The sequence below is a fragment of the Littorina saxatilis genome, linkage group LG17 (genome assembly GCF_037325665.1).
Source record: "Littorina saxatilis isolate snail1 linkage group LG17, US_GU_Lsax_2.0, whole genome shotgun sequence".
In the NCBI taxonomy this organism is placed as follows: Eukaryota; Metazoa; Mollusca; class Gastropoda; order Littorinimorpha; family Littorinidae; genus Littorina; species Littorina saxatilis.
This window is the reverse complement of record NC_090261.1, coordinates 3,141,813-3,155,415: the sequence shown is the minus strand read 5'-3', so window position 1 is coordinate 3,155,415 and position 13,603 is coordinate 3,141,813. Positions and strand designations below refer to the sequence as shown.

The 13,603-nt window shown below is 41.5% G+C and overlaps 1 protein-coding gene across 1 annotated transcript; it reads right to left on the bottom strand.

The window, feature by feature from the left end:
- Window positions 1-3,052: 3,052 nt before the first annotated feature.
- Window positions 3,053-13,468, bottom strand: LOC138952647 (sulfotransferase 1A2-like). Its single transcript, XM_070324349.1, has 5 exons — window positions 12,729-13,468; window positions 11,200-11,532; window positions 10,272-10,375; window positions 5,505-5,694; window positions 3,053-4,831 (listed from the first exon to the last, which is right to left on the bottom strand). Exons 1-5 carry the CDS (start codon window positions 12,904-12,906, stop codon window positions 4,722-4,724), a joined length of 915 nt encoding a protein of 304 aa, XP_070180450.1. The 5' UTR covers window positions 12,907-13,468; the 3' UTR covers window positions 3,053-4,721.
- Window positions 13,469-13,603: the final 135 nt, after the last annotated feature.

The following is a 13,603-nucleotide window of genomic DNA, read 5'->3' as shown; positions in this document are numbered from 1 at the left end:
TGTGTGTGTGGGGGGGGGGGGGTGTGAGAGAGAGAGAGAGAGAGGGGGAGAGAGAGAGCGAGAGAGAGAGATATAGAGAGAGAGGGGGGGGGGAGAGAGAGAGAGAGAGAGAGAGAGAGAGAGAGAGAGAGAAGAGGGGTGGTAGAGAGAGTGAGAGAAAGAGAGAGGAAGAGAGGGAGAGAGACAGAGAGAGAGAGAGCGACAGAGAGAGAGAGAGAGAGAGAGAGAGAGAGAGAGAGAGAGAGTAACAGAGAGAGAGAGAGAGAGGGAGAGAGAGATAGAGAGAGATAGAGATAGAGAGAGAGAAATAGAGAGAGAGACAGACAGAGAGAGACAGACAGACAGAGAGAGACACTGAGAGAGACAGACAGACAGAGAGAGAGACAGAGAGAGAGAGAGAGAGTTCCATAGCTTCAGCGGAGATGGTTATCTCTGCGGAAATATCCAATGTTAATCGAACTGGGGTAAACGTGGAAATCCCATTGAGAGTGATTGGTTGAGATTTCATAAGAATTACGTAGTAATCCTTTCTCACTAACCACACAACTGACAAAGTCTAATAATATTGAAACTGACTGGAAAAAAAGTCCACCCCGTCTTCAAGGCCAGGGTAGAATGAGCTGATGTCATGGTGCCACGTGACATGCTATGCAATTGTGATTTGCATTTTGCATGCATGTGCGAATGAGGCGTTAATTTCGGACTTTCCCTTTTTCTGTTTATTCTTTTTGTGTGTTTACTATAATTATCCTGATGTTTGCTTTCATATAAAGGAGCAGTTTATGTGTAAGCCCCTGCTAAAGGAGCAGTTTATGTGTAAGCCCCTGCTAAAGGAGCAGTTTATGTGTAAGCCCTTGCTAAAGGAGCAGTTTATGTGTAAGCCCCTGCTAAAGGAGCAGTTTATGTGTAAGCCCCTGCTAAAGGAGCAGTTTATGTGTAAGCCCCTACTAAAGGAGCAGTTTATGTGTAAGCCCCTGCTAAAGGAGCAGTTTATGTGTAAGCCCCTGCTAAAGATATTTTGAAGATGCATGCTAATGATTTTTGGAGGAAAGAGTGATAATTGTGGTCCCCAAAAAGTGAGAATAAGCGACAAGGAGGTTGAACTTGTGGAAACCTTCAAATATCTTGGGGTTTCAATTGACAATAAGCTGACTTTTAGTGATCATGTTCATGCTGTTTATAAGAAAGCTCAGCAGCGACTTTTTCTTCTCAGGAAGCTTAAATATTTTAATGTCAATCAAAGTGTTATGGAACTTGTGTATCGCAGTTTGATTGAGAGCATACTGACTTTTAACATTGTGACATGGTATGGTACCACAAATGTTAAAAACAAAGCTAAACTCCACCGCATTGTTGCGACGGCTAGCAAGCTTGTTGGGCAACCCCAACGACAGCTGACCAGTCTCTACGAAGCTGCCATTAAGCGAAAAGCTCTCAAAATTGTCCGTGATCCGATCCATCCTCTCAACCCTTGTTTCGAAATTCTCCCTTCAGGTAAACGTTATAAGGTCCCTTTGGCACGCAAAAACCAGTTTAAAAAGTCATTCCTGCCTTCTGCAGTCACCATTTTAAATTCTTCTCGCATCACGTAGAGGCTGGTCGGCTGGGAAAAAACAAACAATGTGTACATGTGAAGGTGTGTGGGAAATATTTGTAATGTGATTACTCGGCTGTGAAACCCAACTCCTGTGATATGAGAGGGTAAATTTACATAGTGCAATATCATATTTGATTGTATCCCTTTTATGTTTTATGTTTTATGTGTGTCGTCCTATACAATTGTTGTTATAATCGTTTACTGCCTGGGGTGTGCCGAAGAAAAATTTCCATTTGTATGTAATATTTTAATGGACAATAAAGTGCTGTTATTGTTATTGTTATTGTTAAGCGACACAAAATCGCAAGAGAAAAAGCATAATAAGGTTGACGTGTTCGTAACGTTGATGAGTGGACACAATAAACAACTACTGTGGACTATTCAATTGGTTCTATATCTATCGAGTGGGAGGTCCTGTCATGGTTAATCTGGATTAATGTTTTAGCTCTGATCAAAAAGAAACGCTTGCCCGCGCACGCGCGCGCGTATGTGTGTGTGTGTGTGTGTGTGTGTGTGTGTGTGTGTGTGTGTGTGTGTGAGTGTGTGTGTGCGCGAGTGTATGTAGGTGTATGTGTGTGTGTTTGTGTGTGTGTGTGAGTGCGAGTGTATGTAGATGTATGTTGTGTGTGTGTGTGTGTGTGTGTGTGTGTGTGTGTGTGTGCGAGCGTATGTGTGTGTGTGTGTGTGTGTGTGTGTGTGTGTGTGTGTTGGAGTGTGTATTTAACTGACCGTCCTTATTAGTAAAATTGGAAAACCGTCGCAAACTTAGCTAAAAAAACGAAACAAGAAGATGGGGTTCAACCGAGTCCTCATCCAGAACGTTGTACCAGTTATGGTTTAAGGGAGAGAATTATTCAACTAAACACACTTTATATTTGTTAACTAGCCTCCCTTTACAAAACTCTCTCTCTCTCTCTCTCTCTCTCTCTCTCTCTCTCTCTCTCTCTCTTTTGCGTCTACTCATATGTTAATGATTGAGAAGTTTCCGGTTACACAGCCCCCCCCCCCTCCTCCCTGCATACGCTGAGTATATTTGATTGTATTTGTAGAGCTAGGCTGCAATTATGATAACATTCATCATCGTTGATAATCTATTGTGCCTTGCTTATATGTGTATTTTTTTCTTATTATTATACACGTTTTAGTTAAAATGACTGTATCATCATCATCATCATCATCATCATCGTCATCGTCAAACATGTGTATATTGGTGTTTGAATTTTAAATTCTATAGTGTTATTGTTGTAGTGTAAATTGGAAGTTTTGATTTTATTCTGTGTGTATGTTGTCCCAGGACAGGTTGTAAGAAAGGGCTCATCCTTACATCTTTATCCTTGTAAAATAAAGATCAGTTCAGTTCAGTTCAGGTCTCTCTCTCTCTCTCTCTCTCTCTCTCTCTCTCTCTCTCTCTCTCGCTCCCTCGCTCTCTTTCTCAAAACAGCACAACAATTTCAGTTTCAGCGATGTCTCTTCTTTCCACCGTCTCCTAATGCGACGAAAATAATAAATCAACCAAGAGTAAGAAAGCATTATGCCTTTCAATAACACAACAACTTCAACAAGAATAGCGACATCAAGTAAAGTCTACCAACTAACAGAAGCTGTGGAAACTGGAGTGGATAGTATTTCTCGAATCAAATACGCATAACGCCGAAGGGCGTTAATGTCCTCCTTGATTTATTTCGCCGTCAACTTATGATATACGTATATTTACTGTTTTTGTTGGTTGCTGCATTATTACACGACAAAGTAAGTCCTGCAGACATATTAAAACATTGATTGACGAGGTAAGTAACTTGAATAACAGTAAAATCCAAAGCTTTCCCATACGCTGCATTTAGCGGGTATATTGATAGTTATAATAGGACTGGGTGGCCGAGTGGTAACGCACTTGAGCTCGGAAGCGAGAGGTTGTGAGTTCGACCCTGGGTCAGGGCGTTAGCAATTTTCTCCCCCCTTTCCTAACCTAGGTGGTGGGTTCAAGTGCTAGTCTTTCGGATGAGACGAAAAACCGAGGTCCCTTCGTGTACACTACATTGGGGTGTGCACGTTAAAGATCCCACGATTGACAAAAGGGTCTTTCCTGGCAAAATTGTATAGGCATAGATAAAAATGTCCACCAAAATACCCGTGTGACTTGGAATAATAGGCCGCGAAAAGTAGGATATGCGCCGAAATGGCTGCGATCTGCTGGCCGATGTGAATGCGTGATGTATTGTGTAAAAAAATTCCATCTCACACGGCATAAATAAATCCCTGCGCCTTGAATATGTGCGCGATATAAATTTCATAAAAATGAGAAAAAAAAATCCCTGCGCTTAGCACTGTACCCACGGAATACGCGCGATATAAGTCTCATATTGATTATTTATCATGACTTCCCGCCAACCGATTTTGGTAGGCTTTAGTTTTCATGACTGCACAGGTGATGTAGAAATAAAACAAATCTCTTTGCAAGGAATTAGTTTGCGCCGGAGTACTTTCTTTGCCTCATTTGCTTAGATTTGGAACGGCTGAATGGACTAGCCCGATCAAGTCTCCTGCAGGGTCAACACATTTTGCAGCAGTATTTAGATTTTGACTGTAAATGTTATGAGAACTAGGAAGGGGACTATTTTGCATTTTAACATTCAAAGTTGTCTCATAAAGGTTTGATAATAAGAACATACTTATTTTATTCGTTTCAGCTTCTTAACGCCTTCTACGGGCTCATGACAAAAACACAGGGTCTTCGATTCACAAGCTAAACCTTTTATCAAAAACAATCATACAAGCAAGAAAAAGTCAAAAATCAAACCAAATTCAGATTTATTTCTAAAACGTCATAGAAACAAACTGAAAACCAAACAAGAACAAAAACAAAAACAAAAAACATGCATACATACAGACATGAAAAAGTTTAATTGATAGACAGACCTGTCAAAAGTCCTCCTGGTTTGGGGACCCTCTAAATTTCCGGTGAGGGGGTCCTTTGATTCCCGAAGAAATGAAATTGGGGGGTCCCAGGACCCTCTGGTTAGATAGAGCGTCAGTGGGGAGCCCTGACAGGTATTAATTCCTGAGTTCTCATAATAACGATTATATATGCTTTTTTGTAGCACCGACTTCACTCAGCAATCTTCCCTCATTCAAAAACAAACGTTGTGGTAGAGCCCGCCATCTTGGTAGAATAGACTTGATCAAACTGCTCATTTTGTGCCACCGTGAACCAGTTCTTCCAGTCACCTACCATTCCTGAAAAAACAAAACAATTGATGGATATATAGTTTTACGACAAAAAGCCTTGGAATACAAAACAATTCAATACAACACAATACAATGGAATACAATACACCACCATACAATACAAGACAAGACAAGACAAGACAAGACAAGACAAGACAAGACAATACAATACAAGACAATACGGTACTATGTGTTCGAGTGTCCACACAAAACCGTTGGTATGTGACCAAGTGGAGGGTTGGTTGTATCCCATGTTAAAGGCTGGCACGATCTGAGGCAGTGAGGCCAATTGTTTTCACAAAGCGGAGTGGGCCTTCAAAAATACCGGTTATAACATCATTTTTATTAAAAAAATATTTGAAAAAATCGTCACACATGCAAACATGTTTTAGACGCACATGAATTTCTTCATGTAAACAGTGCTTGAGATGTCTCAATGCTTTCACATTGGACAAGAACATCTTTTCACAAAATATCATTTGAAAATTGACAGCCTGACTGCTTAATGCGTTAAGTCCTGAATTTTGGGATGAATTAATTACACAGATTGACATTGGTGCCCAAAACAAAACCAATTCAATTCCATTCAATCCAATACAACTTTATCATCTGAATGTAAGACAAACAAAAATTTAGCAAAACATTTATCCACAATAGCAAAAATAGTTAGGAATTAATGTACCTTTCCTGTAAAAACTGTTGCTAGGGACACCATCTTTCCACAGCCAGGTGTCTTTGAAGGTCTCGTCGCTCTGTACTCTGGTCAGGTGCATCTTGTCCACTTGGCACGTGTCCACGATGGCCTGACACAGTTCTCTGCCCCTGCCTGTGTCCAGAAACTGGTCCAACTTTTCCATCTGTCCAACGGTATCCTGCAACCATGGAAACATCTCATTAAGGTCAAGTTCAAAACAGATTCCAAATTTAACTCTCTGTGTCAACAGTCAACAGTAAGACATAAGACATAAGATTTTATTACAACCACGTGCAGGACACAGGAATATATCTTGGTTTGAGTTCATTCAATACATAATACATTCTTCTTCTTCTTTCTTCTTGTCGATAATACATTCAAACACAACAACCAAACGGAGTGCTAACCGAACTGCATACACACACTCACTTACACCCACACGCACGCACTGACACGCACTGACACACACACACACACACACACACATACACACACACACACACACACACATATACACACACACTCTACATTATACCACTTTCACATCTTGTCCACTTCACATAAAATACTCTTTTTACCAGGTGTACTGCATACGTGATATAAATGGCCCTTGAACATGGATATACAGTTTACGGAATTAATCGACTTTCAAATTCAAAATCATTGCTTTTCAGCACGGTTTTAAATCGCTATCAACACTCGGCCACGGTTTGCTCCGTCTGCAAGTGTAAGTGTAAGGATTCCTGAGTCTGGGACGCTATTCTGGTCCATTACTCGAAGAACTCTATGGTTTTGTGTGCCATGTGCCAAACAACGACAGGATTATGTCGGCACCCGTTTGAATAAACGTCCATACTCTATCCATGCGCATACACCACACGACAACACGCACTTCTCTCTACAACAAAGTCTGCGGTTCAACGGATTTCTGGTCAAAGTCTGTTCATACGAAGTCTATGTTGAAGTAAACTTATTGAATTTATTTTACTGACATCTTTTGAAGCAGAGCAATTACATGTGTACAACAACAACAACAGCAATAGACCATGATCCTCGCAAGCAGCATTCTCCTGAGCTGTACCTGTCTGCTTGTCATGGCGACTAGTACCAATCACGTCCAACAAAGGGAGAATGCACTAATATGACAATCCATTACGCGCTTGTATTGCTTCACAGCTTTTAAATCATTTCCCGAGAGAGAAATTCATGTGAACATATTTAGATTTTCGGGAAAATATTCCTCACATGAAATCACACTTCACATGCAGCGTTTGCATTGTAACGATTTAGGACTGTCTTGCTATCATGAAAACCGACACACAAAAACATACCTGTAACAGACGTACTGACGATTTTGTTTTCACAAGAAACTACACATAGAATAATGATTCAATGATAATACTGATAGCTTTAAATAGTTATCCCTAAAACATTAGTTGCACCGACTTGCCTGGCAGACGACAGTCGTGTCAAAGTTTTGGGCGGTTTCAAACTACGGACGGGTGCGCTGAAATTCATACGACGTGACTTCATGTTAAAGACACTCATCACTGAACGTTTCTGCGCGGCAAGTTTTGAATGAAAGACCGAAGCATGCATAGTTCTTTCCATTCATTTGAAATGCATTATGACTGCTTACTGTTTCTCACAAAGATGTGAGTAGGAGAGTTGTGATGTGAAGCACGTCTTGATTTTAACCTCCCTAAAGATTGAATTGGGATAGGCTAGGACACGTTTGAAGCGATATCACGGGTTTCGTGTGTTGCACGAGAAAACTCTGGTTTGACATGAGTTGTGTTTGAGAAATGTAGCTGGTTTTGGTTTAATAACGTTACAACGTTGTATATGCTCGACCGAGCAAGGTGTGTATAGCGGTTGTCAGGTTTGTCGGGGACAAACACTCTTTCAAGAGACGGGTCTCTTAAGGTAAATGATTTACTATGTTGTATATTATTGAAGCTTGAATACATAGCTGGAATGTAATGTAAGTGTATACAAAGTGCACTAAATTCTAGTGTGAAGTTTGAGAGAATTCTTGTTGTGATTGTGTTATGGTTTTTGTTGGTAAATTCTTGAACATAATTGCTGTTACGCATTTATGTTATGTTTAAGACAGTGATACTATGTATGGTAGTGTCAGTGGTGGATTAAGTGATTCATGGATGAAGTATAGTTTGGATATTGACTGTGGACGGAATGTGAATGTAGAATGAGAGAGATGTTACATGATTTTAGTTTAGGAAGAGGAGATGGTTTAAGAGAATGTTGTATTAAGACTTGGATTAATTCTTTAGGAGTTTCCATGACGAGGGGTCATGAGCGTGAGCGAGGGACGGACCTCACACGGAAGAGGCGTGACGATGGTGGAGAGAGAGACCACATCGGCGCAGATGGCTGTACGGAGGCCTCTCCATCATCACCGGTCGTAGACCGCCCTGATATGGCCCTTCGTGGTCGGCTGGGCGTTAAGCAAACAAACAAACCGGTCGTAGAGACGACGGTTCTTTTCGTTAATGGCGAAAGTGTTTCTCGGGGAGAAACGTGAAAGGTGAAAGTGTTTCTCGGGGAGAAATTTGAAGGGTGCATGTTGGCATCTAAAAGGAGAGTTTCTGGGAATTCATCGTCTACGTGGGTTCAGCGGCACAAGGAGGTGTAAATGACGACATGTAGTGAGCCGTGATACGAACTCGTGAGTGTCTGTCAACACTTTACCTTGTGCAGTAATTAATTATTGAAATAATTTCTTTATATCATTAATCACGTGTGTGGAGTGATTGTAAAGAGATTGTATGAACGGTGTGGACGAGAAGTTGATTGGTATTGATGTTGTTTTCTTTAGGTGAAGAATTGTGTTATATTTTGTGTGAGGAAATAATAAGTCTGCATCCTCCCAAAATTCTGTGTTGGAGTGTTTTAGCGTGAAGATTGAAGTCAGTGTAATAAGATAAGGCAGAACACGTATACAGAAAAGTAACACCTTATTCACACTACAATCCACTTCATGACACTGTTAGCCTCAATTTCTTTCTGCTATATTTTCTCAAGAGAACCCACCTAACCCTCATGGACATGGGGTTTGATTTTGAACTCGTCCATGCCATGAGACGTACAAGCCAGACACAGGTCCTAGTTTCGTATTTGGCGGTGGGGGAACTTGAATAAGAGTCATAACAACGCCTCCAGGCACTCAATCCTCTTGCTGGGTTTGGGTTTGATACGCATGCGAATTTATTTTAAGATTAAAAAGCAACACCCTAGAACATGGATGGTAGCGATAGCTCTGCTCATGTATCCACTAACAGTAAAGACTTCCGTTGAGCAATGTCGTCTGGTGTTTTACTCAGTTAACTCAGACATTGCTATTTTTTGCACGGATTTCTGTCACGTACCAACTTCAACGACCTTAATAGTGGATCAACCACATCGCAAGTTTCTCGCTGTTCCCGCGGACTATACTTTGAGGACACCGTTCAGCCTGGCTGCGTCTGTGAAGTTTATTCCGTGTTTTTTTCAAAGTTGTGCACGGTGCAACTGACAGCTAAACTCGTAAGCATGATACTTATCTTACAGCCCTCGACAGATGATTTGGCGATCACTGTTGGTTAGTCTTTTCCCGTTGTGCTCAAACTTGGTTACCTGAAGTGTTCGCAATTGAACTTTGCTTCTTTCTTTCCTTTATACATTTAGTCAAGTTTTGACTAAATGTTTTAACATAGAGGGGGAATCGAGACGAGGGTCGTGGGGTATGTGTGTGGGTGTCTGTCTGTCTGTCAGTGCGTGTGTGTGTAGAGCGATTCAGACCAAACTACTGGACCGATCTTTATGAAATTTGACATGAGAGTTTCTGGGAATGATATCCCCGGACATATTTTTCATTTTTTCGATAAATACCTTTGATGACGTCATATCCGGATTTTTGTAAAAGTTGAGGCGGCACTGTCACACCCTCATTTTTCAATCAAATTGATTGACATTTTTGTAAAGCAATCTTCGACAAAGGCCGGACTTCGGTATTGCATTTCAGCTTCGTGGCTTAAAAATTAATTAATGACTTTGGTCATTAAAAATCTAAAAATTGTAATAAATTTGTTTTATTATAAAACGATCCAAATTTACGTTTATCTTATTCTACATCATTTCCTGATTCAAAAAACAAATAAATATGTTATATTCGGATTAAAAATAAGCTCTGAAAATTAAAAATATAAAAATTATGATCAAAATTAAATTTCCGAAATCGACTTAGAAACAATTTCATCTTATTCCTTGTCGGTTCCTGATTCCAAAAACATATAGATATATGTTTGGATTAAAAACACGCTCAGAAAGTTAAAACGAAGAGAGGTACAGAAAAGCGTGCTATGCTGCACAGCGAAACCACTACCGCGCTGAACAGGCTCGTCAGTTTCACTCCGTTTTGCACAAGCGGCGGACTACGGTCATTGTGAAAAAGTGCAGTGCGTTCAGTTTCATTCTGTGAGTTCCACAGCTTGACTAAATGTAGTAATTTCGCCTTGCGCGACTTGTTTCTTTTATTTTCTTTACTCATTTTAAACTTTGACATTTATTGTTCAATGTAGCCAAATGACACAGATTTAAAGGTTCCGAAGGTCAGAAGTTTGAGTGATGTTGAAACTATACAGATAAACATTTGTGAGCAGCTGATAGTTCCATGGTATGCCGTAATGTTGATGTTGAAGATTGGTCGTTTTAATTTGACATTGTTTAATGAACAGCATACAATGTTTCTTTCACCTTTTTCGAGTCTTCGAAATTGCATGAGTAGATTGGGTGTCCGGGGTGGGATGAAATTTCCTTCTCCCAATCTTTCAGGTAGTCAAAAACGTCGCCATACCAAACTGAAAGACAATGTTTAAACAGGGGTTAGAATGACGTTCATTTCACACAGTACAAGCAAGACAAAGGACAAAACAACTGTTCAGACGTTACATATATATAAAAGCATTATTTCCAACAGCTTTGGAAAAGAAACTTAAATAATCTGGTACCAGTATACGTTGGCTCCATTATTGCTATCAAACGTGGACATTGTTTAGGGGAATTGTGGGGGATTTGGTTTTTTGTGTTTGTGATGAAATGTGGACAGATTGGACACAAAATGTATGGATTGGGCATGGGAGGGAAACGTACAACATTAAGAACAGCAGTAACGGAAAAAAACCGTGGTCATATCTTAAAACAAGACACTTACAAAAAGCGAATGAGAATCGGACAGCAAAAAAGTCTCTCTCCCCCCCCCCCCCCCCCCCAATCGAAACTAGAAATGTTTCATGTTTTATGTCAGTCAAGTGAAGGCATTGCCTCACTTAGTACACCACGAAAGGATTCTGATATGCAGCATGCCTTTAAACGTATTTGTTTATCAGAAAAACAACCACCAACAACATCTTTCATATTAAAAGTTACACGTGCACGGGCGGGGGGGGGGGGAGAGAGAGAGAGAGAGAGAGAGAGAGAGAGAGAGAGAGAGAGAGGAGGGAGGGAGAGGGAGGAGAGAGAGAGATAAAGGGAGAGAGAGAGAAAGGGAGGCGAGAGAGAGAGAGAGAGGGGGAGGGGAGGAAGAGAGAGGGAGGAGAGAGAGAGAGAGGGAGAGGGGGGGGGGGGGGTAGGAGGGGTGAAGAGAGAGGGGTGAAGAGAGAGGACTAGCTGACAATTTACTCACATCCCTGTTCCAGCATGACTTCAAAGAACTGCGGCCAGGTCCCGTCATAACCCAGCGGAAACTTGACCTTTGACATGTGACACCACAGCGACACAAACACGTCCTTGGGGTTGCGGATCACGTACACGACCTTGACCTTCTTCTCAGAGACGTCACGCGGTAGGAAGCGGAAGGGGAGATGCGTCAGCAGGACGCGAGGCTTGTCGAGAGGCGGGAGTTTTAAGTCATCGTTGGAACCTTCCAGAAAAAGGAAGTTGTTGCTGCCGAACATGGGAGGGATGTCCGTGGTGCCTGCCTGTAGCATGCTGGCCATGTGGTGAGTCCAGTTGTTGCCTGGAGCAAAGTTTCAACATGCACCTTACAGCTTTAACCACACGACGCAGGCAATAGTGTCAGCGGAAATAAAAAAAAACAAGGTTTTCAGCTTTCATAATTAGTATATTTTTTGTGTAATTTTATATTAAAAGTTTGAACCAGAATCCTGTAAAATTTGTAGGCTAGTTTAGCGACATCAAAATGGTTCGACGTCGACGTTTTTCGCCAAATGGTTCAAACTCGACTTATTTCACTGGTAGTGCACGTTGGCTAGAGCCCAGCTGCAGACATCATGTCTATCGGCAGAAAAGGCTATTTTCTCGCTGTTAAGAAAACCCCTCGACACATTCCTTTGGAATTTCCAGTCACTAAACATAGCCAGAGTAACCCCAAAGGTCATCTAATTTTATCGTTGCTGTAATTGGGCGCTGCTGCAACTGTCCATGCGGTAAAATGATGGATGCACGCACGTGGCAGCTTTTGCTTTTGGTAGCTTCTTGTATTAAAATGCCTTTATGCAGCAAATACGATTTTAATTCTGTTGGTTTCGCAGCAGTTGACTTGTGATTCTCAGTTATGCAGAAGGCAAATCGCAGTTAGTAAGAGTTTGTAATTTACCGTACTACTTGGCATACAAATTGTTAATGCCCGCCAGCTAAGCTTGGCCAAAATATTCTTGCAACAATTTTTGCACACTAAGAAAAGCATTAAAACGCAATTCATTTCAGTTGAACTTTATATGCTGGAATAGGTAATTATGTCAGCTGTTCATATCATTTGTCCGATTGGTGGGGTGAAAGAATATAATGACGTCACTCTCGGCAGAGCCTCGAGTGACGTCATCATATTCATTGACCCAGTCTCGACAAAATATCAGGCGATACCATGGATGGACGGAGCTGTAACTTATATATATCATAACAACACTTACTCTATAAAATGGCTTCGTTACAAAGATCAATGTACAATAGTTCCCACTTTCTACCCCACCTATATTGACCAAGTTTTTTTTAGCCGAGACCAGCTGTGATGCGGCAGGTCACTCTGAATAATAGTAACTGTGTAGTAACTGTGTATCAACACGCTGGAATGCAGGCGTTAGATCGACGTTACAGTAAGCGACTGAAGCTAACAGTCTGAGCGGATATATCCGTACCTGGTCAGTTAGAGCCATACGGATATATCCGTACCTGGGAGACAATGAGTTAACTTACCTGATTTGGGGAATCCAACCACGATGACGTCATCGGGGTGTAGTCTGACGTCACGAATCCTGTCGAGCAGTGCGGAGTAATCGTCAATGTGTGGTAGAGGTGCCACCCGTACTTCCCCCGTGTTTCCAAACCGCACATCGTTTCCGAACTTGTCCTTCAGGTGTAGAAACTGAGACATGGCTGTTGCTGAAATATTTACTTTGTAGCCTTTTTCAAACGTGTTCACGAATTGAACGCTGTAACTGAAGGACGGAAAAATACGTTTTGGGAACAGATCATACGCTTTTCTGCGTCAACACAATGTTTCAGAAATGTATCCCAAACAGACTTAACTGTCCGATAAAGCACTCTCAGACTGTTGCAATTAGTGGAGACTTTCTGAACACTTCCAAATCCGCAGGCTTTTCTTTAGTGAAATAAAATCACAATATAACCGTGGCTTGGTATTTCACAAACACTCAGTCATGCAAACGCTGTCACTCGAAAGCACAGAACAGTAAAATTGATGAGCACTTTACATACTACGGCGAAAACCGGATGTCCCGCTTGCTGTTGAGATTTAAAAGTGCTGACTTGCAGTCTAAAGCACGCGTATACAGAACACACCAAGAGCGTGAACGACGGCAAGCCCCCAAAAAGCCACTTGGGTAAATAAATCAAGATACTGTAAGAGAATCGGGGGTATGAGTATAGCCCCCCGGCGCTCACCTATGTAACGCCAGCAGCACAGTCGACGCACTGCAGATTATTGAGGTGATTCGTTTTTTTCCCCAGCCCACTACACGTTGCGTAAAAAAAAAAACAGGCCAAGTTTTTGTCACTGATAGTCCCTGTCGCAGCATGTAGTGTAGTGGCGTGCGGGGAATTTGACCCCA